The 25,413-nt window shown below is 34.9% G+C and overlaps 2 protein-coding genes across 7 annotated transcripts; one reads left to right on the forward strand and one right to left on the reverse strand.

The window, feature by feature from the left end:
• Nucleotides 1–1,045: 1,045 nt before the first annotated feature.
• On the forward strand, nucleotides 1,046–18,052 carry LOC141707166 (pullulanase 1, chloroplastic). Of its 5 annotated transcripts, none has more exons than XM_074510196.1 (28): nucleotides 1,048–1,300; nucleotides 2,066–2,217; nucleotides 2,316–2,368; nucleotides 2,619–2,727; nucleotides 3,149–3,285; nucleotides 3,416–3,615; nucleotides 3,721–3,870; nucleotides 4,222–4,282; nucleotides 5,195–5,315; nucleotides 5,901–5,991; nucleotides 6,102–6,195; nucleotides 6,331–6,426; nucleotides 6,553–6,693; nucleotides 7,892–7,942; nucleotides 8,596–8,666; nucleotides 9,358–9,450; nucleotides 9,564–9,654; nucleotides 9,849–9,920; nucleotides 12,688–12,744; nucleotides 14,001–14,069; nucleotides 14,338–14,394; nucleotides 14,477–14,551; nucleotides 15,271–15,359; nucleotides 15,578–15,655; nucleotides 15,782–15,920; nucleotides 16,637–16,746; nucleotides 16,829–16,940; nucleotides 17,589–18,052. In XM_074510196.1, the coding sequence occupies exons 2-28, from the start codon at nucleotides 2,085–2,087 to the stop codon at nucleotides 17,694–17,696; spliced, it is 2,658 nt and encodes an 885-aa protein (XP_074366297.1). In that variant the 5' UTR covers nucleotides 1,048–1,300; nucleotides 2,066–2,084; the 3' UTR covers nucleotides 17,697–18,052. The 5 variants fall into 5 exon arrangements, with proteins under 5 accessions (XP_074366299.1, XP_074366297.1, XP_074366295.1 ...); XM_074510194.1 differs by having other exon boundaries at nucleotides 2,082–2,217; XM_074510197.1 differs by having other exon boundaries at nucleotides 1,049–1,300; nucleotides 2,082–2,217; nucleotides 2,608–2,727.
• A 616-nt stretch (nucleotides 18,053–18,668) lies between these two features.
• Nucleotides 18,669–22,117, reverse strand: LOC141707168 (SHUGOSHIN 2). Of its 2 annotated transcripts, none has more exons than XM_074510200.1 (12): nucleotides 21,721–22,117; nucleotides 21,006–21,169; nucleotides 20,866–20,903; nucleotides 20,654–20,762; nucleotides 20,503–20,526; nucleotides 20,349–20,417; nucleotides 20,232–20,273; nucleotides 20,059–20,146; nucleotides 19,914–19,968; nucleotides 19,610–19,792; nucleotides 19,342–19,521; nucleotides 18,669–19,228 (listed from the first exon to the last, which is right to left on the reverse strand). In XM_074510200.1, exons 1-12 carry the CDS (start codon nucleotides 21,776–21,778, stop codon nucleotides 18,973–18,975), a joined length of 1,266 nt encoding a protein of 421 aa, XP_074366301.1. In that variant the 5' UTR covers nucleotides 21,779–22,117; the 3' UTR covers nucleotides 18,669–18,972. The 2 variants fall into 2 exon arrangements, with proteins under 2 accessions (XP_074366301.1, XP_074366300.1); XM_074510199.1 differs by having other exon boundaries at nucleotides 21,006–21,175; nucleotides 21,721–22,115.
• Nucleotides 22,118–25,413: the final 3,296 nt, after the last annotated feature.

The raw sequence follows: 25,413 nt of genomic DNA on the forward strand, positions 1-25,413 counted from the left end.
TGTTTTTTTTACATGCACGACCACGAATCTAAAAATAAATAGCATAAATTTAGTTTACCATTAAAATGTTTCAAAAAGAAATTAACAAATTTATAGATAACAAATGTCTTAAAAAACATGAATGCCAAGTCTAAAAGTGAAATAGTGAAGTGCTCGCATAGTCCCTGAATAATAAAATATAATTTAGTATTTACAAAAATATATATGTTATTTACGATAGGTAAATTCACATTTGATATGTATTATATATATGTATATTATATATTTTTAAAAATCTAACTATTTATTTATTCCGTGTACTTTCGTCCCGTGTCGTGTATCTAGATTGTAAACCAAAACCTGATACTAATTATATTTATGTTTTTTCGTGTTCGTCTACCAAATTTTCGAACTTAGACACTAATTATTCGTGTCGTTTCGTACCGTGTTCACGTGTCATATATCAGTATTGCCAGATTTAGTATTTACGATGATTATTGAACATTTTTTTACGATTAAATACAAATGATATATTTATATATGTATAAAATATTGGTACAATTATATAAAATTTGTATAAATGTATTTATTTAATGCATTTACACACAATACTAAAAAAAAAATTTAAATTATATATAATTATATGTTTATATAATTTAAATATTATATATGTATGTAGTTTCAGATTCGAATACGGATAATATCTGTTTTATTTCGTATACAGATGATATCCGTTTTTTCTCGGATATGAATGCAGTTTTTTTGGACGAATATCGAATTTTTCAATTTATTTTGACAATCCTAGTTAAAATTGACAAATAAAAAAGAAGGACATATTAAGGGACACTGGAGCTTGAATTCATAATATAAAGATCATTTGCTAAGATACCGTCACACCTCAAATATAAAACCAGGAGTTACAATATTATTTTCTAGTAAAATATTTATTTACTAAAATAATATCACATTTCAAATAAAAATTAAATTAAGTACATTATTGTTCCATTAATTTTATTATCGACAACAAAAGAATAAAGAGAGAAATTAGTGAAAACACATTTAGCATTGAATCTAGCATTTAGCATTTACTTCATGTGGCTCGCTTAAATTAAAAATGTCTCTCTCACTTTTATATCCTCCCCTCCCTCTTCTCTCAACTCACTACGAGTCACACCGAGTTAACCCACCAACTCACCATCACAAAACACTCCCACCTTCCTTCACTCGGCCCCGACTCAGTTCTACCTCATTTTCCAAACCCAAACGCAAAGTTCAAAGCTTTTGTAACTGCTCCTTAATGCCCACTGAAGTTTCTTCTCAGGTAACTCTCATTTCTTTAATTTCTCAAAAAAAAATTAATTTTTACAATCAAGATTATATAGTATTGTTATTATAATGTTATAATTTGTTTTTATATGTTAATGGGTTAGATTTTTTAATTGATTGGTGTTTTAAATATTCAAGAAATTCTATTTTAAAGAATGAAAGTTGAAGACTTGATGAGAGCTAGAAGTTAAGTTAAGTTTTAGATTGTTTGATTGCATTGGAGCCTAACGTCGAAAAAATGTGATCTTTGACACATATTTTTTGATTATTCGAATAATGTGAATTGTAATGGTTGCTATTTGGATTAGTTTTATTGAGTAGTGCGGTTGTTTGGGTTGGAATTGTTTGAAGTTTTAAACTTTATGGTTCAAGTTTGTATTGTTGAGATTTAGGGAGTGTCAAAGTGATCGAGAGTTCGATGATCAGATCCCCTCCCGTGTGCTTAAACTTATATTAATTATAAAGAATAGTTTACAGCAGTAGAGATAAGGTCATTTTACCTCTCTCTAAGAGAGGGATGTCTGCACTAGGTCTGCTTGGTTTTGGACCGTTTGGTTTACTAAAAATAATGCACCGCCTTTTTTTAAGTACGGTTTCATGTGTTCAGACATGTGCACATTAGGGTTCAAACTATTATCGAGTCAGTTTGATATAATATTACATTCTGGTCTACAGTTAGGAAAGAAATATTTGATTTAAGATGTGCTGTGCAAGAAGATAGGTCACGAGTTGGAATAGTCGGCATAGTTAAATTATTTAGGGTCATTAAATTGCAGGTGATGTTAGAGCAATCAAGAGCATATTGGGTCAGTAAATCATTAATTGCATGGAATGTGGATGCTCTTGACGGTTCTTGTTATCTGTATTCCAGTAGAAGTGCTAGTTTGTCTGCAGTAGACAACGGAATTGAAGGTTAGCAGTATATACTAGAATGAATGTAATTATTATACTGATTTTCTTTACACATGCAATAGCAACTATAAGCATTGCTAACATTTTCATGCACACAGGTTATGATAAGAAAATTAAGCTTGACGTTTGTAGTGACGGGCTTCCAGAATATGTAAGATTTTGATACATTCAACAATCTTTCCTTGTTATAAATAGTAACCTGTAGTTTCAGGTGATACCAATTAATGTCATAATACATAAACACGAGTGCAATGATATTTCTAAAACGAGAAATATGTCTATACTAGAAATAATTATAGTTTCAGGTGTTTTACTATATTTTATTTTTGCATCTACAATCTTGCTTTTTAAGTTCTGAATACCACTTCTATTTCTTTTATGTTGATAAAGTTTAATTGTAGGTGATTAAAAAGTTTCCTCATCTTCGAGAGTATAAAGTTTATATGGTCCCTCCTGCTTTGGTTGCTAAAGATCGAATCAAATGCCAATTATCCGTTGCCATATTCAGTTGTAAGGTTTTATCTTTGTTATAGTTGCTGGTATTTATAAACCACATGATAGTGTCTATTTTTTTATTGCCTCCAATTTGAGTATATTACCTTTCTGCATAAGAAATAAGTATTCAACTGTTGTGCTTCTGTCATATTAATGCTGCCGATTAAAATACTCTGTGCTTTAATTGGGATTTATGTGGATTGATGACGATGTTTTCTGCTTTTTCTTAAGTAACCAGCACATCTAAACCTTAAGGTGTTAGAGGCGGGCATACCAGGATAATACTTTATCACTTTTTCCATGCTTCATTTTATTGTTGTGTGCATGATTTTGACCACTTGCAAATATAGCCATCTGTTTTTGTAATATCACTTCTTATACATATATAACCAGGTTTTTACTTTAACAAATGTAGCCATCTGTTTTTTGTATGTAGCTGCAGGAACGTTAATCAGTGCTACTGGTATTCAGTTACCAGGAGTCGTTGACGAATTGTTCTCTTATACTGGTCCCCTTGGTGCTGTTTTCTCAGATGAGACTATCACATTTTATCTGTGGGCCCCAACTGCTCAAGTAAAACTTTGATTAGCTTTTTGCCCATATTTTCCTTTCAGATGTTTACATCAGTAATTATCTGTCCCCTACAAAATTCTTCCTTTATTCATCAACGCAGAATATTTATTCATTGTCTATCATGAAACAGAGGGTGCATGTTCTTATTTATGGAGATGCGGCTAGGGACGATCCCTTAAAAAATGTCCAGCTGAAAGAGACGAATGGGGTTTGGACTGCTCATGGGCCAAGATCTTGGGAGGGCTGTTACTATGTCTATGAAGTCTACGTATATCATCCTAGCACCTTACGAGTTGAAAGATGCTTAGCAAATGATCCATATGCTAGAGGGTAATAGTTTGTTAAACTCAACATGCATGCCATCCTTACATACACATACCCCCGACCAATGTAAATCTATTTTATTGTATCTGTGAACATGTTAAACTTGTCTAGGCTCTCGGCTGATGGCAAGAGGACATTGTTGGTCAATATTGACTCTGATGCCTGTAAACCTCAAGGATGGGAATCTTTGGCAGATGAAAAACCTGATGTTGATTCTTTCTCTGACATCAGTATATATGAATTGCATATAAGAGATTTCAGGTCAGTGGACTGTATCTTATTTTGATTTGTTTACTTGCCTTAAAAGAGTAGATAGTAATTTAAAGCATCCTTGTAACTTGTATATACATGTATTGCTGACTAAAGATTCCTCCACTTATTGGTAAAACCACCCATAATATCTAACCAGAAGATTGAAATTCGATGCGCTATACCCCGTCATAGACCTCACACAGCAAAAACTTTTAGAGTATTCTCTTTCTATTGGAACTCATTGGATTACACATGTGATATTAATAAAAATATCAATAGTACTGCTGTAGTTCGAGTTTTGTTAGTTCTGGAATCTAGGTTGGTGTATGTATTCATTTATATGTTGTGATCTGTTTACAGTGTTAATGACTATACTGTGGATCCAGATTTTCGTGGTGGTTATCTTGCTTTTACTTCCCAGGTAATTTTATTTGTGTGTTTTTAGTTGTTGTGACCTCAAAAATGTTAAATTGAAAAAAACGGCCAAAATTGCTTGTTGGTTGTTTTGACGTAGATTCCAGTAGCACATGATGAATTTAATCACCCTGTATTGGACTCCATGATGATTGTTATCGCATAACTGGACTAGGGACTAGTATACGGCAACGTTTTAAACATATGTTTGGCTTTTCTACGAAAATATATCAACTCTCCGTCTAATTATACTTTCATTGTTATTTATATGTCTACACCAAAATGCTTTATACTGAAGTAAACATACACTTATTTCATTGCATTAAAAATAAGATATATTTGGTACACCTATTGAATCCAGTTACAGGTTAGTAATGCATGCCATGGGGCCCTTTTAAATATATTCGACAATTTATATGAGATAAATTGTTAACGAGACTAATACAAAATTGTCAAAATCATTTTTAAATGTTGAACCAAACAAATAAAAAGGCTGTAGAACCTAACTATTTGTAACTCTAATGTGTGTGTGTGTATAGATAAACCATATTACGGGTCTTGGAAAGGTGAGGAACTACTCACTTTTTAAGGTGAAGTTGGCAAGGGATAATTTTAGACTGTAACTTGAAAAGGAATAGGGCTTCCATGTTATTATTATTATTTTTAAAACGGTCACTTGCAGGAATGTAATAATCTTGCAAACAGTCAGGATCTGAACTTTTAACCTAAGTACAATAGAATTGAGGGGTACCCATGAAATTGCTAGCTGTTTGTAAGTGCTAACTCGCCTTAAAGAGTGGGAAATCACTTACCTCTCTTTCTTGCCTAGTAATTTCTGAGGACTAAAAACGTTTTAGATTACAATTTTTGTTTAAGAGCCATACAGGACATAGTTTTGAGCTACCATTTCTTCTTGAAGGAATCAGCTGGTATCCATCATTTGAGGAAATTGTCAAAAGCTGGTATCACGCATGTTCATCTATTGCCAGCCTTCCAGTTTGACGGCGTGAAGGATGAGAAAGATAAATGGAAGAGTGTAGGTGAGTTTATTTCTTTTTCTCTTTGCCAATTAATATTATGAAAACTCCTGCTATTCCTGGGGCGCATTATTACCCACCAGGGAGATGCAAAATAATCTTCGATGAGGTTGCTAAAATATCATATATGTGAGGCTGTGATGCATATGTAGAAGGGTGACACAAATACGTGTTATCCCTGATATGAGGTCATTCAAAATTTTGAAAGTGATCTCTGTAAGATTATGCCAAGAGTATAGCCGTATTTGCTTTTGTTAATTCTTTACCCCGTAGTAAAGTAAAATTGCTTTTGTTAACCAGCATATAATGAATGGGTCCTTTTCAAATAACTTCAGTTTGCAGATTAAAATAGTATAGTGACATCTTCATTTTTCTTGTACTTGTAGTATATATACCTAAAACTGTTTTTGAAATCATTGATGTGACCTATAAACTGCCTTTATTTGCTGCATGAGATGAAAGCACTTATGGTAGCTTCAGTAGAGAATTTTAGTCTTGTAAGTTCTGATGGAGTTCACTAGAGTTTAATAATTTACAATTCTTGTGTTCTTGTCATTATATATGTAACTAGCCTGAAAGCTTTAGCAGATACCCAGATGCTCGAATTTTTACCACCAGATTCAGCTCAGCAACAGGAGTACATAACAGCTATTCAAAACGAGGATGGATACAATTGGGGGTAGAAAGTCTTTGACAGCAAACTTGATATATTAGTTCTTGATTTCTAGTGTGTTATCTTATCTTTATTTTACTTCTCTGATCTTTGTCCTTGTTTCGTGTCTTTTAAAGATATAACCCTGTCCTCTGGGGAGTGCCTAAAGGAAGTTATGCAAGTAATCCAAATGGTCCATCACGTACGATTGAGTTTCGGAAGATGGTCCAGGTAGGTAATTATTTCTTCTATTCTTCTGTGTATGAGAAAGACTGCATAATGCAGTTTTTCAAATCTCCAATATGCATAGATGAAAAATGTTTGTGAGCTTATGTTATGTTCGAATTTGAAATTATTGATTTTCAGGCACTCAACCGAATTGGTCTCCGGGTTGTGTTGGATGTTGTTTATAATCATTTGCAAGGAAGTGGTCCTTTCGGTGAAAATTCGGTGCTTGACAAGGTGACCGTTGATTAAAGCTTTGTTTATTGTTTTTTAATTCCTACAGAAGTACAAACTTGTGATCATAAGCAGCTTTTGGCTTAACAGTTTTGCCCAATCTATTTTTGTCACTTATTACTTGTACAGATTGTTCCAGGTTACTATCTGAGGATGAACACCAATGGTCAAATTGAGAACAGCGCATGCATGAATAATACAGCCAGCGAGCATTTTATGGTCGAACGTCTGATTATTGATGATCTTTTATGCTGGGCAGTTGATTATAAGGTAACATCTTGTTTTACACACGAGCACCAAACTATAACATGATCTTTGAAGGAGAGCTCGTGTAACTAGTATTATAGATAGATTGGGGCTATTGTTGTGTTGGTAGAACGCCCAGCTTGTGTGCCTATTTTAAGAGCCGCATTTCAGTCATCCTGTGTAGGTTGGTAAGGAGTTTATTACTTCTAATGTTGAATAATAATCCGAAATGCTTTTAATTTTTTCCTAGTGCTATAATGACAATTCATCATCATAAACTAGTGTTGGGACATTAGCATGAGTTATTTGTTCACTGGATTATGAGGAGATTCTGTGCATAAAGCTGAGGTTTTAACAACTTTTGATTGCAAAAATTACTGATTATTTTTGAATTTTTTCAAGTGTCATCGTTATTATTGTTGGGATAACATTGATATTTTTAAGATGAATTACTAAAAATTCTTTGTGCGGTTGTTTGATAGTTTTTTAAAACTTTTCATCACAGAAAATTTACTTTTTCGCAGCTTAGATTAGCTGGACTCTTCTAAGATTATGAGTATGAAAGTGCATTTGGTGTTGTTCCTGGTATTAATACTCATGTACCCTTAAAGTCGGTGATACTTTACTAACTGCACTGATATAGCAACGAACCATCTTTTAAGAAAAATTTAGGTGACCCTACTTTCGCTTTAATGAAGATGACAGTCCTCCAGAGAATTTTCTTTTCCGTCAATATAGGCTTTAGTGCAACTCATATGAGTAGTCCATACAACCAATGATTTATAGTTGGATGTTATTCTTGAATTGTAGAACGTTAGCGGAAGTATGTGCTGCAATTTGTAGGAACTTTTAGAAGTACCTTAGACCTAGCTTAGTGTGTATAGGACTTTCTTGATGAGTGTTGACATGTTTAGAAGAATCTCGTATGTCCATCCCCCCTCTCTGTCTGTCTCTTTCACCGACACACGCACACACGCCACGCATGCACAAACTCTTACCAAATCCCGCATAAAATCAACTTACGCTTAGTCACACTCTCCTGCCCTCTCCTTCTAATTTTCTTTTGTTGTATACATATATTGCCTCAGAGAAGGATATTAGTTGTATTATTTCCAAAAGGGAGACTTTGACTTGCTGTGATTATATAATGACTTTTTACATACTCAATTTCTCATAATATCTCAGAGACATGATTACTGTACAATTTATGGAATTCTTGCAGGTTGATGGCTTTCGATTTGATCTTATGGGTCATTTAATGAAACATACAATGGTACGAGGCTGTGACTCTTGTTTCCAGGGAACTTTTCCTGTTGAGTCAAAACATAACTTCATGCTTTTTTGTTATCAATTCGTAATTAGCAAATTCAAGTTCTACTTGCATGGTATCTTTCTCTATTTAGTTTCGAAAACTTGAGTAATCTTTCATAGTACCCATTTCTTGTAAAATTATAGTGGCTAGTCAACCTGGAATTGCAGCAACTTTTTGACAATCAATATCTAAGTTGATCAGATTGGCAAAAACTTGTTCAACTTTTGATTGAATATGGTTTCAACAGTAGTAAGTGGACCACTATGTACAAAAGTAAAAGCAATGTGTACATATATTAGTTATCTGATATTGCACCAGTGAGATTAAACCAGTCCGGATAGATCATTTTACTATGTCTTTAGTGATTTATCTTTCCACGTCTATAGATTATGAGAGTAACTCTTTTCAAAACTGGTGTCTTATGAATGTCCTTTTGCACAATGAATTTTGAAGGAAGAAATGCAGGATTTATCTTCGTAATTATGTGCCCCCGTTGATAGTTACAAACAGAAACAACTAGTGTGTATTGTTTGTAGATATAGATAAATAGGAAAGAAAACTGATATCAGCCTAAATGTTTTCAGCCATTATTGTAATGAATGTTTTGGACACAGGTGAAGGCAAAGAATATGCTCCAGGATCTATCAAAAATTAAACATGGAGTAGAAGGTGCAAAAATATATATGTAAGCTTTGAGCTGCTAAGTTATCTTTTCATCTTCTGTAACCGCATCATCACGAGCTTATGAACTATGTCATGATGACTTGGGTAAAGCACCGGTTATACACTGTGCAAATCACACATGAGTCAGTTATATTGCTCACTGTATGTCATACGAAAGACTGTCTAGTAGTTCAAGCTCAGGTTACAGTTGTTAAATATAGCTGCCTATTACATCTCCAGTTACACTGTACTTGTATGTTTCTTTAGAATTTAAATTAGAATTTTTGTATACGTTTATGCACACTACTGGATTTGTATATCACACTGTACAATGACTGCAACATATCCATAATCCAATGTTATGCATACACTCTTTTCCCGTTGAATTTAATGCCAGTGAGGAGATCTTCCTCCAAGAAAATTATCAAAGCATTAAGTACCTCTAATAAAAAAATTATGATATGCTGTAGTAACAAATAACTTAACATGCTTCAAAATATTAGTGAATTCCTTGTACCATGCAATTTTCTTCCAGGTTTTGCTGCTGCAAAAGAATATTCCTTTTCAGCAATTTAGTGAAACTTTATAGTTTTTTTTTATTTCCTTTATGTTGTTGGATAGGTTCAGTTAAGGATCTTTATCATAAAATACATAATTATCATAATTCAGATGGAACCACTGTATTTATATTATGTTTTAAATGCCTGGTGTAGATATGGAGAAGGATGGGACTTCGGTGAAGTGGCAAAAAATGGCCGTGGGACAAATGCATCACAATTCAACATTTCTAACACTGGAATTGGGAGGTACATGATTCTCTATTTATTAGTTTTTTTTGTCAAAATAAAAAGATTTTTCTTGGAGTCTTTCGACCGCATGAGGCACTTGTTCTAATTGCCTTGAAAATAAATACAATCAGTTTCAACGATCGGATTCGAGATGCAGTTCTTGGTGGATCTCCGTTTGGCCATCCACTTCAGCAAGGTTTTGTCACAGGTTTGGCTTTGGAGGTAATAACATTCTTATAATTAATACCACATTTTTACGCCAACTTAGTATTTTATAATTTTAATGTTCGAACAAGAATCTTGAAATTACAGCCTTATCGTGATAAAGGTTGATGGCCTTGGATCCTTTGGGAATATGGTGATTTTATTGGTTATTAGCAGCCATTTGTTCATCAAGGTCTACTCTTCTTTAACAGGCTAATGGTCATGATCATGGTAGCAAATCTGATGCAGAGCGTACTCTTGCTGTATCAAAGGATCATATACAGGTAAATATGTCTTCAGAATCTTTATTTTTATTGCTAATTTAAACAATTCTTTGGTCCTTGTGATCAGACTCAGGAATATCTAGTTTAGTCAAGTATCTAAAATTTTGTCTTTAATATATGTAACAACAGATGTAAACTTTTGGTTTATCTTTTCCTGGTTTACAGTTCCAGTAGGAATATGAGAACAGATGCTAGTCAATTATTAAATTCGACTCTAGTTTTGTTTTTGGGTTACTGGGTGTTCTAGTGTTACCAAACCATAGCTGATGTATGGTATAGTAATAAAGTGTCTACTACCAAACATTTTTCATTGCTTTGATATGATTAATCGAACAGTTTCTGGCATTTCTGCTGAATTTTTTTTCTTTTTCATTTTGAGTTAATTGCATTTTGCAACCCCTACCTTTCATCGAATAACAAAACTATATATTTACTTTCAAAAATACAGTTTGCAACCCCTAACTTTAGACATCAAATACAATATGCATCCCTTTAACCATTTTGTTAAAAATATTTATATTATAAATGGTAAAATTGAAATTCAGCAAAATATTTAAATAATAATTTTAATTTTTTTAAATTAAACTAAAATTTAGAATTTCAAATTATAAAAATAATAGTAATGTCAATTATTTTATTACTCAGTATAATTTTAAAATTTTTAAAAATATAGATATATTTAGAAACTTTATGATTATATATATAAACATATATTTTGCTTAATAAATATATTTTAAGTATTTAGCATTATTATTATTTAGAGTATTACTAATAGAAAATAGCTATAATTTTTTTCATGTAAAAAATTTATTAAAATAAATATTTTATTTAATTTGAAATTTTAGTTATTAATATTAACATCTCAATTTCAATTTTATAACCGCAAGAGATGCATGTTGTAGTTGGTATTGAAAGTTAAGGGTTGCAAACTGTATTTTGCAAAGTAGGTATACTGTTTTGATCTTAAATGAAAGGTGGGGGTTGCAAAGTGCAATTAACTCTTTTCTTTTTTTAGTTTCTCTGTTTTGGTTATTAAGATACAAGTATAAAGACATGAGGGAGAAAATTACAGTTTTACAGTACATAGAGAGTTCAGTAGAAGTCAAATTTATTCCAACCCAGCAGATGAGCAGACACACAAGTACATGACCAAAATATATTGGAAATAACACCATAAGTACCGAATGTACTTATCAGTAAAAAGTCTTTCGTGTGTGGTGTGTTTTAGTTCAAGTTGCCTAGGACAGAAAAGTTATTCATTTTAGGCGAGGGGCATTCACTTATCATGTAAGCAATCAATTTGCAGAAATACAGAGTTTAAGTCTTTCCTTCCAAACAAATATATTGTATTGTAATTATAAATATAGCAGAAGTGAGATGCTAGAAATTACAACCGAATGCAACATTGTAACAAAAAGTATGACATTTACTAAAAATACAGTGGAACTGGAAGAACATATTTCTGTATATTATTATGAAAATAATAGCAGATACTGGAATAGCAATACTCAAATATTTTTTATATAATGAAAACAATGTTAAGCGGACTCTTATATTCTTTGGTTTCTACCAATCTTAGGCACAAATATGAGTTCTGCAGTATTTGAAGAGAGTAAACTTGTAGATATAGCAATCACTCCTCACTAAAGGCTACAAGGCAACAATAATAGTAGGAATAGCCCAAGCATTCGTTCTTTCTTTCTTTCCTTCATTTACCATATGAAGCGAGAATAAAATTAGGAAACTTTGTATATTATTTTTCTACTATGTTTGATGTTCATATATCAAACTAGCAAAAAAAGAAGAATTTATATATAAAAAATCATCAGAGAAGTCTCTTTTAAAGTTTAAATAGTAAAGACAAATATATCAATGTTGTTCCTAATTTTTATGTCACCTTCGTCATCATTGTTCTCATCTGTTGACGTAGAAGTAGGACCTGATGAAGCTAAACGGCTCCATGCAGTTGTGTTATAACTTCTCCGTTCATCAAACTAAATATTTTCTTCCATCCGCATATATTTAAAATAAAATATATATCACATTTTGTATTTTTCTTATGAGGATCAAGGAGCAAATCCGATAGAAAAGAAAATCTTATGTTATCGCTGTTTTCCTTATGTTTATCATCTCTTAATTCCATTCCTTTAGGTTTTAGCCCTAGCCATTTCATGGGGAATCGAATGTCCCTACTTAAAACACTGTCCTAATCTTAATTCGTTAGATGCATCAAGCTCATTGAAAAACAAAGTTGTAATCACAGTTTTAAATCATATAGTTTGTCAATCGGCTTTTGTTATTATTTCAGTCCCTTTTCTTTAAGATTTTTTATTGAGTTCTAGAGTTGCCTACGCACAGTAGACCATCTGATGCAGCAGGCCCCTTTTATATTTTTTTTAAATCCTAATAATTTTTTTGATAGAAGATGTAGATTGTAACAATTAGGTAGAGACTAGTCAAGAAGTAGTTGGGTGAATTGAAGTTAAACGTATGGAATCCGAATTTGTTGTATGTGTATATTGAGAACTACTTGTTTTAAGGCAAAGAGACATGTATCCCTACCCTCACTTCTAACCCAAGGTAAACCAATAAACAGTTCCGTACTTAAATGGGGTTTATTCTTCAAAAAAAAATTATGTGTTATTTTAATATTGGTCTCTCTCTCAGCTCTTATGACTGTCTCTGCATTTTAGATAAGATCCTCTCCAAAATTCTCAATTCATTTAGTTTAAGTACTGCGTTGATATTGATAAATTATGTGACTCAGGTTGGAATGGCTGCAAACCTAAAGGACTATGTGCTTACTGATTGTGACGGGAAAGAGGTATTGTATAGCATGCCACTTGATTATGCCGAAAAATGAATATATTTTGTACATCTTATAAAATTTGCTATTGTAATAAAATCTACAGTATCACAAATTTCACTTTTTCAGGTTTTTTAATGTTTATTGATGCTACTTCACTCCTTGATCTGATAAAAAAAAATTATGCTTTTTAATTTGTTTTGCTCTGTGAATCTAGAGCTTGCTTTTTTCTTCTGTCGTGTTTGTTTATTTCTTCTTTACTCCCGCAGTCGTTGCATAACTCTGAAATGTAGTTTGTAATTGCTGCAGATATTTTGAACTAGCAAAATTATCTGTAAGTTACAAATTTTGATATTGTGTTAACTGAATTAAACCAGGACATGTAGTACCATGTAAAATAACCCCTTACAGGCTGGTTACTTAAAATTAAATAAGCTAATAGCGAAGTCCAACATGTGAACAAGAAAAATTCATAGATCCCTATTATGTGCTTGTCTCTACGCAGGAGAGAAAATAGTCATACAAGTATTTTTGTGATTTTTTTTAAATATAAATTAGGTATATCTTAATCAGTAGTAAATTCTGCTTCGATCAATATTTAGCTGTGTGGATTCGTAAGCAGTTTCATTTGAACTTATATCTCGAACTTGGAACCTCATACTTGTGTCATTAAGATAAAATGTACTTTGTTTGGTTAAAAAAAGAAGATAAAATGTATTTTAAATAAATTTTTATTGAGGCGCATGTTTTGCATGTTGTTTCTTCTAATACAGGGTTCAATTTTGAAAAGTAAAAAAATTATTGGTAAGATTTGTTGCCGTCTGGTTACCAGATTCTTCATCTTTACTAATTCCCTGGTCACTTGTTTTTAATTGTCTGCTGAAGAAGGGTCGCCCTGTGGCGGAAACAAGAAATCGTGGACACCAACTTTTGTCTTTGGAAGGTTTAATTTCAATGTGAAAAATTGTTATTTTAAAGAGTAAAGTCTATTATTTAAGTATTTATATGGTAAACATGATCTGTACAATTTGGACTAACAGATTAGATATCTTAACAAATTGAACAATTAGACAGTTACTTTTTAAACCCTAAACCTCCAAAAAATCCTACCTGGTACCACATACTCTACAGAAGGCGGTTGAATGGAAACATAATGATTCACTTTTTCGATTGTATGAGTTCAGGCTTCAGAGTCAATAACCAGCTAATTTGTATTAATAATATTTTCTGCGTATGTGTTCTTCTTTGCATATAATTTTGTTCCATCTTTATAGGTTAAAGGATCTCAAGTTAAAACATATGATGGGATACCTGTTGCATATGCTTCATGCCCCGCTGAAACAGTAAGTCTATCATGAGCTTTATTATTTACAATAATATGTTCCACACTTCTTCATACTGTGAATGCAAGTGCATTTTCTATAAGCACAAGGATTGAGGCACATGCCGATTGTATGAAATAGTTACTTCCTAGTACTCGGGACATTACTGGTTCCGAGTCTAATGCTTTTAAAATGAATCATCTGTTCAAGTTTATCTATGAAATTTTTCTAAACTTTTTTTAGTGCCAAGAACAATTAGAAACTGGACTAATATCATTTGTGTTTCCAGGTGAACTATGTATCTGCTCATGACAATGAAACCCTATTCGACATAATAAGCTTAAAGGTAAGGGTGCCATTACAGAGTCCTATTTCAGTTTTATTTGCAGAATCTTTGTGTACTAATTCTATGATGTCAACTTTCACAGACTCCGATGGATATATCTGTGGATGAGAGGTGCAGGATAAACCATTTGGCAACAAGTATAGTAGCACTTTCCCAGGTTAGATTAGCATTTTTATGAAATGCTTATACATCTGAGCTAAAAGGTATCATTTGTGAGGACTGAGGAGCCTCAAGGAAAACCCAAAACAAAATTGTAAAGTTACAAGTTCTCCTAAAACCTTAAGGTGTTAGGGTTTGGACTTACCACCCCTCATTTGAAAGCCCAATTTATGTTTGAAGGGTGGATCATGGATGCCCATTTTTTGGGGCAATAATTTATCTTTGTGTCTATAATAATTTCCCTGCCAGCCAGAACTGAACTCTGATACCATGTTATGTTACCATTTCTACTTAAACCCTAAGGTGTTAGGGAAAGAACTTACTAGGATCTTATATTGGATACCAACAAAAACATTTGAATCTTAATCCATGGGAGACAGTGAGGAGTAGTCTAGTTTATGTTAATTCCTTGTTATATGTACTTATGTAGAGGCCGAAAAATGCTGTTTATCAACAAATTTATTTCAGAAAAAGTCTGCATAATACAGACAATTTATGGACAAATTAGTGAAGTTTCGAGAAAAATCAACATGTTTGACATGCTTTTGCCGAAACTTCTCCCTTCCACGCCTGTGCTTACAAATCACTTGATGATTACTTATATCATAGGTCTGAACTATGTGTAAAACACTACCACTGTTAATATTTGTGGCTTGTAATGGTGTCTTGCTTCTGCTATTTTTTTATGAATACTACTAATGGAATTTCAGATTACAGGGAATACCATTTTTTCATGCTGGGGATGAGATGTTGCGTTCAAAATCATTAGACCGTGATTCATACAATTCTGGAGACTGGTTCAACAGGTCTAAATTTATTACTGATGTCATATACCGTACTTACATTTGCATCCCCACGAGGATCAATATATAATTATTTAAATTCAGTTATATGATAGAAGTCAGTGCCACATTAGTAATAATGGTGAAACTGCTTTAATATTGTTATGGAGGGAGTCGTTGTACAGTTATTGTATGTGTCAAGGATCTTCAGTGTAATATTTGCTTATTATCATTGTTGTCAGGATGGATTTCAGCTACAGTTTTAATAATTGGGGTGTTGGCCTTCCTCCAAAAGAGAAAAATGAGAAGAACTGGCCGCTGTAAGACTCAATCATTCTGTATGTATAGTATCTATTAGTTCACATAATTCTGGTTCAATATTTTGATCTATAAATTAGTTATAAGTTGTGTATATCTTTAAGTTATATTATCTCTTTTTTCTTCAGCATGAAACCCCGACTGGCAGATCCATCCTTCAAGCCGCATAGTCATCACATCCTGGCTGCTGTTGAAAATTTGTTAAACTTGTTAAAAATTAGATACTCGTCACCTCTCTTCCGATTGAAAACTGCTAACGCTATTCAGGTTAGACCATTTCACCTGATATCTTGACATAAATAATGTGAGCCAAGAGACTGACAGAGAACATATATCAATTTCTGCAAAAACATTGACCGCTTGCTTTTTAGCAATGTAGTTTGAAAAAGCAGACTCTAACATAGACTTGCATACTTTATAATGGGGAGAGTATTGATCCATCTTGTCTTGCATATTTGAGGCTAGGGTCCAAGTCCAACTGACAACCCCACTGCCTGCTTCCTGACCAAACATGAATAGAGTTTTCCTCGCATATGCATATTACATTATTTAACCTTGACTTTGTATAATATGACATTCTTAAATTTGCCCGGTCACTGCTGATCTTCGACCGCCAAGATTTGGTTGGGGGGCCTAATTACATTACCAAGGCATTATGATTCCCTTAAACGATTGATTCAAGACATCAAAAGTGAACAATGTTAATTTAGTTATAAAAAAAGTGAATAATGTTATATATGTCCCCCCATTATTCTCAAATATGGTAATACTTTTACCCATAACTTGGGACTTTTTTGTGTATATGCTTCTGTTGTGTACATGGATTTTTACAATGAAAATGTTATGTGAAATCATTATGTAATATATGCTTCTGCCTGCCTTAGAGTCCTCCTGCTGGTTTGAGGAGTCCCAGTAAATTTTAAATTACTCTCAAGATAACTTAACTTTAATATCTGAATAGACATGATTTCAACTGTTTTCAGGAACGAGTACAATTTTACAATACTGGTCCATCATGGATCCCAGGAGTCATAGTAATGGGCATCGAGGATGGTCACAATGGCATTCCAGGATTGTCTCAACTGGATAGCATGTGAGTAATATATATTAACACAACATCTTTCTTGTAACCTATATCGCATTAATGTTATTTCTTTTTAGATGATTAAGTCTTGTTCTTCCAACAGTTACTCCCATATTGTTGTTGTGATCAATGTATGCCCAAATGAAGTCTCTTTCTCCAGTCATGCATTACAAGCAAAAAGTTTCCAACTGCATCCAGTACAAGTAAGAAGTTCTCTTGAGATACTTATTCGGATAGTATGTATGTTTGTATTTTAATTTATTCTTAGAATTTAATCATTCATTTGGCTTACATTTGGACAACTATTCAGGCAAATTTTCCAAAAATCTAACCTATAAAAGAGTCTTAAACATCCTTCAGAAAATGGTGTTTGCAGGTGAATATCCCAAAAAAGCAGTTCCTCCTCAAGTCCACTTCACATTAAAAACAAAGTACTAGTAATCATAAGGAGAAATGCATTGAACTGATGTACAAATCTTGGAACATACACGCAGAAGTTTATGTGAAACCTTGCCTATATGATTGATATGTTAGATGGATGAATGTTATCAGATGAAGGTTGCATTAGGAACTTTAATTAAGATATGCTAGATTGAAAATTATTTTGCGTAACTCGTATTTCTTCTAGCAAAATCCGAACAAGTGGAACTGAAAATAAAAAGATAAAGATTGAGTTGTTTGAATGTCTAAACTCCTCAAAGGGAAGAAGCTATGGAATCAAGAATAAAATTCTCATCTAAGAAATTAATAATGAAGTTCTTAGAAGTAAACAGAAAGCAGTTCTGAAATTTGCCTGCCTACGCCATCTTTTTGCATTATCAGCTCATCAATCCTACTGCCTGTCGTTTCAGATAAATTCTACTGATAATATTGTCAAGAACTCAACTTATGATGCCTCTGCCGGTCACTTCAAGGTGCCTTCCAGAACAACATCTGTTTTTGTGGAGTGCAGAGATTAATTTGCATTGCAAACTCACTAGATGATTATAAGTATATTCAGTGAGATTCCAAGTGATCTGCGAGGCAAGGCGGTGATCTATCCAATCTCTATATCACCTTGCAACTTCTACATGTGACGTGGCTAGAGAATATTGGTGTTTTGGTAATTCAGGGGTGCATAAAGAAGCTGAAGCCATCAACGTAAAGCGTTCTCGCCAAAGATAATAACTTTATTTGCACATCTGTCGAACAAATAAACATAGTATGCAGGACAAGGAAATTTTGTATATCTATTTAATCTTCTCTACTGGAGTTATTAATATCATTTTATTGACCTGTTGTTACCTCATTCAGAATAAATAGTTTCTTTAATTTATTTTTCTCTAAACTAGCCACGATCATTTGTTTTATAGTTTTAAAGGTTGATTATGCATTTAAATATAAGGGTAATTATGCTCATAGTTTCTGTTTGAACTAGTACATCAATAATTAAAGCAGTAATTGTTGGGATGAAGGCATGAAGCAGCTTTATGAGGTCTGCCTAGCGTAGCATCTGATTTTCAGTCTTGTTCAAATTTACGAACTCTGTAAAATGGGGACTTTCTCTTTTGTTTTAGATTTCAAGAAATGAATGTGTTTCTTGACAAAGATAGAGATGGGTGAATAGGTTTTTAGATGTGGAGTCGAGCGATTAATTTTCGGTATCATGTTCCATAGACCGCTTCCGTGTATATCAGTTTATCCTACTATTTGATTTTTACAAATGTTCTGCAACTCAGCCTCCCAAGACCAGATCATAGTCGTGACAACTTAATTTGGGCATCATATGATGCAAAGTCTGACTCAGGCCCATGATCTGGATAACTAGGGGATTTTTTCATAACCACAATGTTACCACATCAGATTTATATTGAATAGAAGCATTATATTTCTTTTGATAAATACGTTTTCAACCCAGCATACGCGATTTCTTTGCCAAATAAGTGTTCAAATAATCCCAACACAAAGTTGCTTAATAAGGGTTTTTCCAAGAAAAAATGATCTTCCAGACAAGGGGGAACATAATCCATCTGGACACAGGAAGTTCAATCTCATCAAATACAGTACATTGAAGTCTACACAACTGTATGGTAAATATTTCAGATGCACCACAAGGCAGATGATACAAAAAGGAAGTACAACAGTTCATCAAATTGCAACAATTTACTGGTTAGCTAGCCTTACGTTGGCCTCCTAACTGATCATAAGATGCCAAGGCCCATTACAAATAGAAGATTTCCTCAGATAGTAGTTGACTCACTCAGTTCTACGCATCTTCACATTTACAGGAACTTCCTTGTAGGAATTCACTTTCTTAGCTGCCTGGCGTGACGGCCTACCAAGAGATGGTCTTCCAAAATCTTGTGATTCATGGCTGGGAGCATGCATGCCTTCTATACTATCTTTTTCGACTGATAAACATGCGGTTGTTGAAACATCATTTTGCATATAGTCGTTTGCATCAGGTTCTGCTTCAGATTTAACTCTAGCAGATTGTCTTCTAGCAGAGAGTCTGTCAAGCAAAAGCAAAACTTAGTAACTTTCTTCCTCGGCATATATTGAAAGCTAAATTTTATTGAAAAAAAATAAAAGCATAAATTGTGCTCCAAGAATGTGCCTACAAACCTTCTGTTGCCAGAAGCCTTGTCATCTTCCTCCGCTGATAGACGGATGGAAGTTGAAACATCATCCTGCATTTGATCATCACAATGTGGACCTGACACAAGGGTAATGGAGTCTACTGCATTTTCAGCAGGCTTTGGCTCTTCAGATTTAAATCTAGCAGATTGCCTCTTCGCAGGGATCCTGCTTTGACAAAGAATGAGCAATATTGTCATTCTTCTATATATTTAAACAAAAACACAATAAACTACAAGAATGTTTTCTCACAAACCTTTTGCTGCCAGAAATCTTTTCTACTTCTATTGCTACGGTCGAGGATTTGGAAAAATCTTCTTCCATTCGATCATTGTGAAGGGGTTCACTAGCCAGGCTATTAAGTTCGACCTCAGACAGGCCATCTGCTGGTTCAGGCTCCTGAGATTTAAGTCTAGCAGACTGCCTTCTAACACATTGCCTTTCAAAAAATAATTTAATTTAAAATTATAATTATAATATATTTTTCTAACATATTATCGGAGAAACCAAATAGCCGCACAGAGACATGAATTGCATAACAGGAATTAGCATCTGCAAACCTTTTATTATCAGCCTTCTTATCTTTAGATTCCTTGATAGTTGTCGGGCCCAAACCTATAATCAAGAGAAAGTATATTTAGGGAACAAGCATCAGTAACTGGCGGCATATATCAATTACTATCTATTTGAAACAGTAAGACCTACTTTTGGATAGTTGTCTCCTTATATTAATAGGTTTGACATTATCACTAGATGCTTGTGAAAAATCCAACTTCTCATTGTGCACTTTGACCTTGAGATAAATTTACAAGTGTGAGACAACAGGATTTTTTTCAGAAGATAACCGATTAATTACTAAAAAACATGAATATTAGTACCTCTTCAACAACTTTCTGAGAGGGCAAAGTTTCATCTTTCTCCTGGATAAAAAGGCGATATAATCATATATGATTCATAATTTAATAAGACTTTTTGTTAACTGATCATGCACTGACCTTTAACTCCAGCCCTTTTGCTACAAGCAAACCGTTCTTGCATCCCAGCTCATGTTGCAGTTGCTTTAACTAAATGAAGAAAAAACATACAAATATGAGGCTTCAGATAGATAGTATGACCCAAAAACTAGCTAAATCATCAGTTAAACCTTACCCTGTCTTTATCTACTGTTAGTTCCTGCAAGATTGACATAATAAAAAAATTAATTTAGGTACTTTATATTAATGTGAAAACTTGTAGTGGGAATTCATAAAAACTTTGAGGTATTTATGAAGTTTACTACACTAGAGGAAGAAAGACAGACCGCAAGCATTTGGCTGTTCGATTGTGCAAGCTGAAGATTTTGCTGCTGCAGTTTCTGCACACTGACCCTCAGTTTATGCAATTCAATCCCGCTCAATTCAATAATTTTACTGAAAAAGCATCAAGAAAAACCGGAAAATGAAGGGTTGTAAGTCCTTGTACAACAAACATGAGTAATCATATATACATAGCAAACAGAACTCAAAAGTATACTTTCTGTCTGCCAGAAGCTTCATCAGTGTCATATTCTCCTGATTCAATGCATCAGAAAACCTCCGATTAGTCTAAGCTTAAGAATAATAGTTAACATAACAGAATCTTGCGGAAAACATCGAAGGCCACAAGACACAAACCTTCTTCAGTTTTTCAATGTACTCTTTAGTAGCTGGTATAAACTGCGACTTCTCATCTAGCATTGACACCCTGGGTTGTTGCATGTTTGTTATATTAGCAAGACGCTTCCTTTCAGCGCTTCCAAGAACTTCAGTCGATTTCCGCACTCTAGGTTTCTCGAATTCTGATCCTGACACCAAATATTACCAATATCAACAATCAACGACTAGTATACTAACTAAATACTACCCACATACATGTTCACTGTAAAGATAAATCACTAAATGGTTGCAATGAATAGCAAAGCTCAATCATCTCAAATGTATTAACTTCAGCAATTAAGTCCTACAAATACTACTAAATACTACTAATCGTCCTCACGAAAAATAAAAATCATAAGAAAAGCAAACCCCCAATTTTACATACGAAACAATACTACTAAACAACACAACACACAAAATCCCTCAATCACCTCAAATGTATCAAATTCAGCACAAAAATCAAACAAATAACACTCCATTTCGACATCAATTACTTCAAATTACGATACCGCATACATAAAATCTGAACTAAAAAAGTAGACTTAAATCACAATAAAACAGGTAAAACCCTAACAATGACACTCGAAAAAGGATAATTGAGACGCAATTCTTCAAAAATGCGAATAATAATACAAAAGCGAGAGGCTAAATCGACACGAAAACTCGAAAAGAAATGAAATTAAAGGAGAATTACCTAAAAGTATATTGCTTTTTTTGGAATTAATCGCGCAGATATTCTCCTTTATCGACATCGTAAAAACCCTAGCTTTACTTGTTGTGCGTGGATAATGTACGTATTGCTTGTTGTATACATATATGTATGTATTTGTATTCACTACTCAGTCAAAGAGAGAGCTAGATGTAGAAGACTTCGATCTCTCTCGATCTCGCTCTCTCTCTCTCACACACAAGGGGCGTTTTTTAAAATGTATTTTGAGTTGAGAAAAAAGGGGAAAGAAATGCAAACAAGATAATTAAGTGTAGAAATTTACAAATAGAAAGATAAAAGGGGGTGGTGGTTCGGTAAACAAAACGGCTTGTCGAACCAAAGTCCTAGCCTATTTTGAATCCCCGCCCAAAACGAATCTGAGTAATTCCGTTCGGATTCGGATACGACTAGTTAATAACGTGTCATACATGGAAGTGTGGACCAGAAAAGCTGGTTATGTATACAAGAGGCAAGAAAAGAACATAAGAGTAAATTGGGTGTCCACAGACATAAAAAATAAAAGGAAAAAGAAATTAAGTGGGGATAAAAAGAGGAGGGGAGCGGATTTTAGGGTGAGGGAAAAAGTGAGTGTATTCTTATCTATCTTTTGTACAAAAGGAGAGCGGTTGGGTCTCTCGAATATCCCAGTGTGTAAACATCTTTCTTTTGTGATTATCAAGTTCTATCAATTATCATTTGGTGTTTTAGAGTTTCAGTTCGAGTTGTTACCAATTTTTCCAATTAGGGTTTTGTTAAGAATACAACGATACATCTCAAGTGGTATCAGAGCGGTGACGAACCATGGCTCCAACTACACCCACGGTGAATCAAAGAATAGAAGAGATGGAAGAGGTGTTGGGGAATTTAGAGGCGAAAGTGACGGGTCTCGTTTCTGAAGCTGTGGAAAAGGCGATGGGAGCAATGAAGCTATCGTTGGGGGAGTTACTTCTCAAAGGTCAAGCAGAGGCAGCGAAGAAGAGTAGTGGGTCCTTGGATGAATTGGCGAATCGTTTGGAAGGGCGAATTTCTAGGGCTAGGGAGCACCAAGAGTCGATGTTGTACTCGATGAAGCATGACCAAGAACAATTTTTGATGGAGGTAAGGTCAACGCTGACACATATGCATTCGAGTAATCAAGCTCCACTGGAGAGAATTGAAGGGCAAAACAGTCAAGGGGAGTCTTCGGTGAAAGGGGTATATCACTCACCAGTGAAGGGGGTAGATTTGGGGTTGGCATATGGAACTCCACAGTTAACTCGAGGAGTGAATGGAGGTATGGGAAATGGAGCTATGGGTCATGGGGGTATGGGAAATGGGGGCTTTGGCAATGGAGGTGGGGCTGGAAATTGGAGATATCGAAAGCTCGATATGCCACTGTTTGATGGAGAAGACCCAGACGGTTGGATCATGAGGGTGGAACGTTACTTCAATTTTTATAAGTTAACGGAGGATGAGAGATTAGAAGCAGTGGTGGTGGCGTTAGAGGGGGATGCTCTCAAGTGGTATTTGTGGGAAAACAAGCGCCACCCCATTAGGCGCTGGTCAGATTTAAAAGATTTCATATTAAGGCAGTTTCATTCATCGTCGGGAGGGTCTTTGTACGAACAGTGGCTAGCCAATAATCAAACTACTACAGTAGCGGAGTATCGGAGGAAGTTCATCGAAACAGCAGCTCCCTTGGAACAGATTTCAGAAGAGATGCTACTGGGACAGTTCCTCAATGGTCTTAAGGAAGACATCAAGGCTGAGGTTAGGGTACTCTATCCTATGAGTTTGGAACAGGCCATGGAGCTGGCATTGAGAGTAGAGGAAAAAAACAGGGCAGTGGGATGGAAAACATCGAGTTTAGGGTCGGTCAAGACGAGCTCCTACGCATTTTCAACAAGGAGTTCGATCCCATCAGGGAATCATTCATATGCCAGTCAAACCAGCCCGCATCCAGTTAGAAGCTGGGCTACCGGTGGGGGAGATTCAGTAGCTTCAGTGAATATGAGCAAATACCCGACAGTAACTAGCAGCAAAAACACTACGGAGGTAAAAAGGTTATCGGAGAGAGAGCTGCAAGAAAAGAGGTCCAAGGGTTTGTGCTTCCGATGTGATGACAAGTGGTCATTGGGCCATCGCTGTAAAAGGAGATAGTTGAGCGTTCTTCTAATGGATGACGGAGACGAAGATGGGGTTGACGACCAGAGTAGCGATCCCCCACAATCACCAACAGAGGGAAGTCCCACGGAGGTAAATGTCCACTCTGAAGTTTCATTAAACTCTGTGATTGGGTTATCTAACCCCAAAACTATGAAGTTGCGAGGGTGGTTGGGCGAAGGAGAAGTGGTGGTCATGATTGACCCAGGCGCGACACACAATTTTGTGTCACTGGATAAGGTGAAGGAGTTTAAAATTCCCGTGACTGATTCGGGTAGTTTCGGCGTTTCACTGGGTAATGAAGAGACGATTAAGGGAAAAACGGGGAGTGTAAGAAATTGGTATTGCAGCTAGATGGTGGAGTGGTTGTAGAGGAGGATTTTTTACCCTTAAAATTAGGGACGTCAGATATTATACTAGGCGTACAATGGTTAGAAAAGCTGGGGAATATTATGACGAACTGGAAAAATCATGTAATGCAGTTTGAAGTAGGAGGCAGAACTGCTACTTTGGTGGGTGATCCATCCCTAGAGAGGGTGCAAATTTCACTGAGAGCAATGCTAAAAACAATCAGGAAGGAACGTGGAGGAATCTGGGTTGAAATTAACCAAATGGAGACTTCACTCGAACCCACCCACACTAAGTCAGGCCCTGTCATCCCTCCTTTTCTAGCTCCTGTATTACAGCAACACCCAACAGTATTTGACGAACCCAGAGGCCTTCCCCCATCAAGGGGCCATGAGCACGCACTGCTGTTGAAGGAAGGGAGTAATCCAGTAGGAGTGAGACCCTACCGGTACCCTCAATATCAGAAAGATGAAATTGAAAGGATGATACAAGATATGTTAACAGCTGGAATAATCAAGCCATCTACAAGCCCTTTCTCGAGTCCAGTTTTGCTAGTAAAAAAATGGGATGGCTCGTGGCGATTCTGTGTCGACTATCGGGCTTTGAATAAGGCGACGGTTCCCGATAAATTCCCTATTCCAGTAATTGACGAGCTCTTAGATGAATTGCATGGTGCCTCGGTGTTTTCGAAATTGGATTTGAAGGCAGGATACCACCAAATTTTGGTCAGGGCTGAAGACACTCATAAAACGGCCTTTAGGACTCACGACGGGCATTACGAGTTCTTTGTAATGCCTTTTGGGCTCATGAATGCCCCGACAACGTTTCAATGCTTAATGAACGATGTTTTCCGTCCCTTCTTGAGGCGATTTGTATTGGTATTCTTTGACGACATCCTTGTCTATAGTAAATCGAAGGAAGAACACCGAGAATATGTGGGGCTGGTGATGCAGAAATTGGAGAAGTATGAGCTAAAGGCTAATCTTAGCAAATGTGCCTTTGGAAGAGATAAGGTGGCTTATTTGGGGCACGTTATTTCTCGAAAAGGAGTGGCTATTGATAATGATAAAATCCAAGCAATTCTGGACTGGAAAATTCCTGGAAACTTAAAGGAACTTCGGGGTTTTCTGGGCTTAACCGGATACTATCGAAAATACATTCGTGGATATGCTCAAATAGCAGGGCCAT

Source organism: Apium graveolens, chromosome 2 (assembly GCF_009905375.1).
Source record: "Apium graveolens cultivar Ventura chromosome 2, ASM990537v1, whole genome shotgun sequence".
NCBI classification, from domain to species: Eukaryota; Viridiplantae; Streptophyta; class Magnoliopsida; order Apiales; family Apiaceae; genus Apium; species Apium graveolens.

Coding starts and splice junctions, on each gene's coding strand:
- LOC141707166 (XM_074510194.1), top strand. CDS start 1,094: ATGTCTCTCTCACTTTTATATCCTCCCCTCCCTCTTCTCTCAACTCAC. Junction 8,667..9,357: donor GAAGGTGCAAAAATATATAT/GTAAGCTTTGAG, acceptor TGCCTGGTGTAG/ATATGGAGAAGGATGGGACT. Junction 9,655..9,848: donor TCACAGGTTTGGCTTTGGAG/GTAATAACATTC, acceptor CTTCTTTAACAG/GCTAATGGTCATGATCATGG.
- LOC141707168 (XM_074510199.1), bottom strand. CDS start 21,778: ATGTCGATAAAGGAGAATATCTGCGCGATTAATTCCAAAAAAAGCAAT. Junction 21,176..21,720: donor AAAAAGCAATATACTTTTAG/GTAATTCTCCTT, acceptor ATTTGGTGTCAG/GATCAGAATTCGAGAAACCT. Junction 20,527..20,653: donor CGAACAGCCAAATGCTTGCG/GTCTGTCTTTCT, acceptor TCAATCTTGCAG/GAACTAACAGTAGATAAAGA.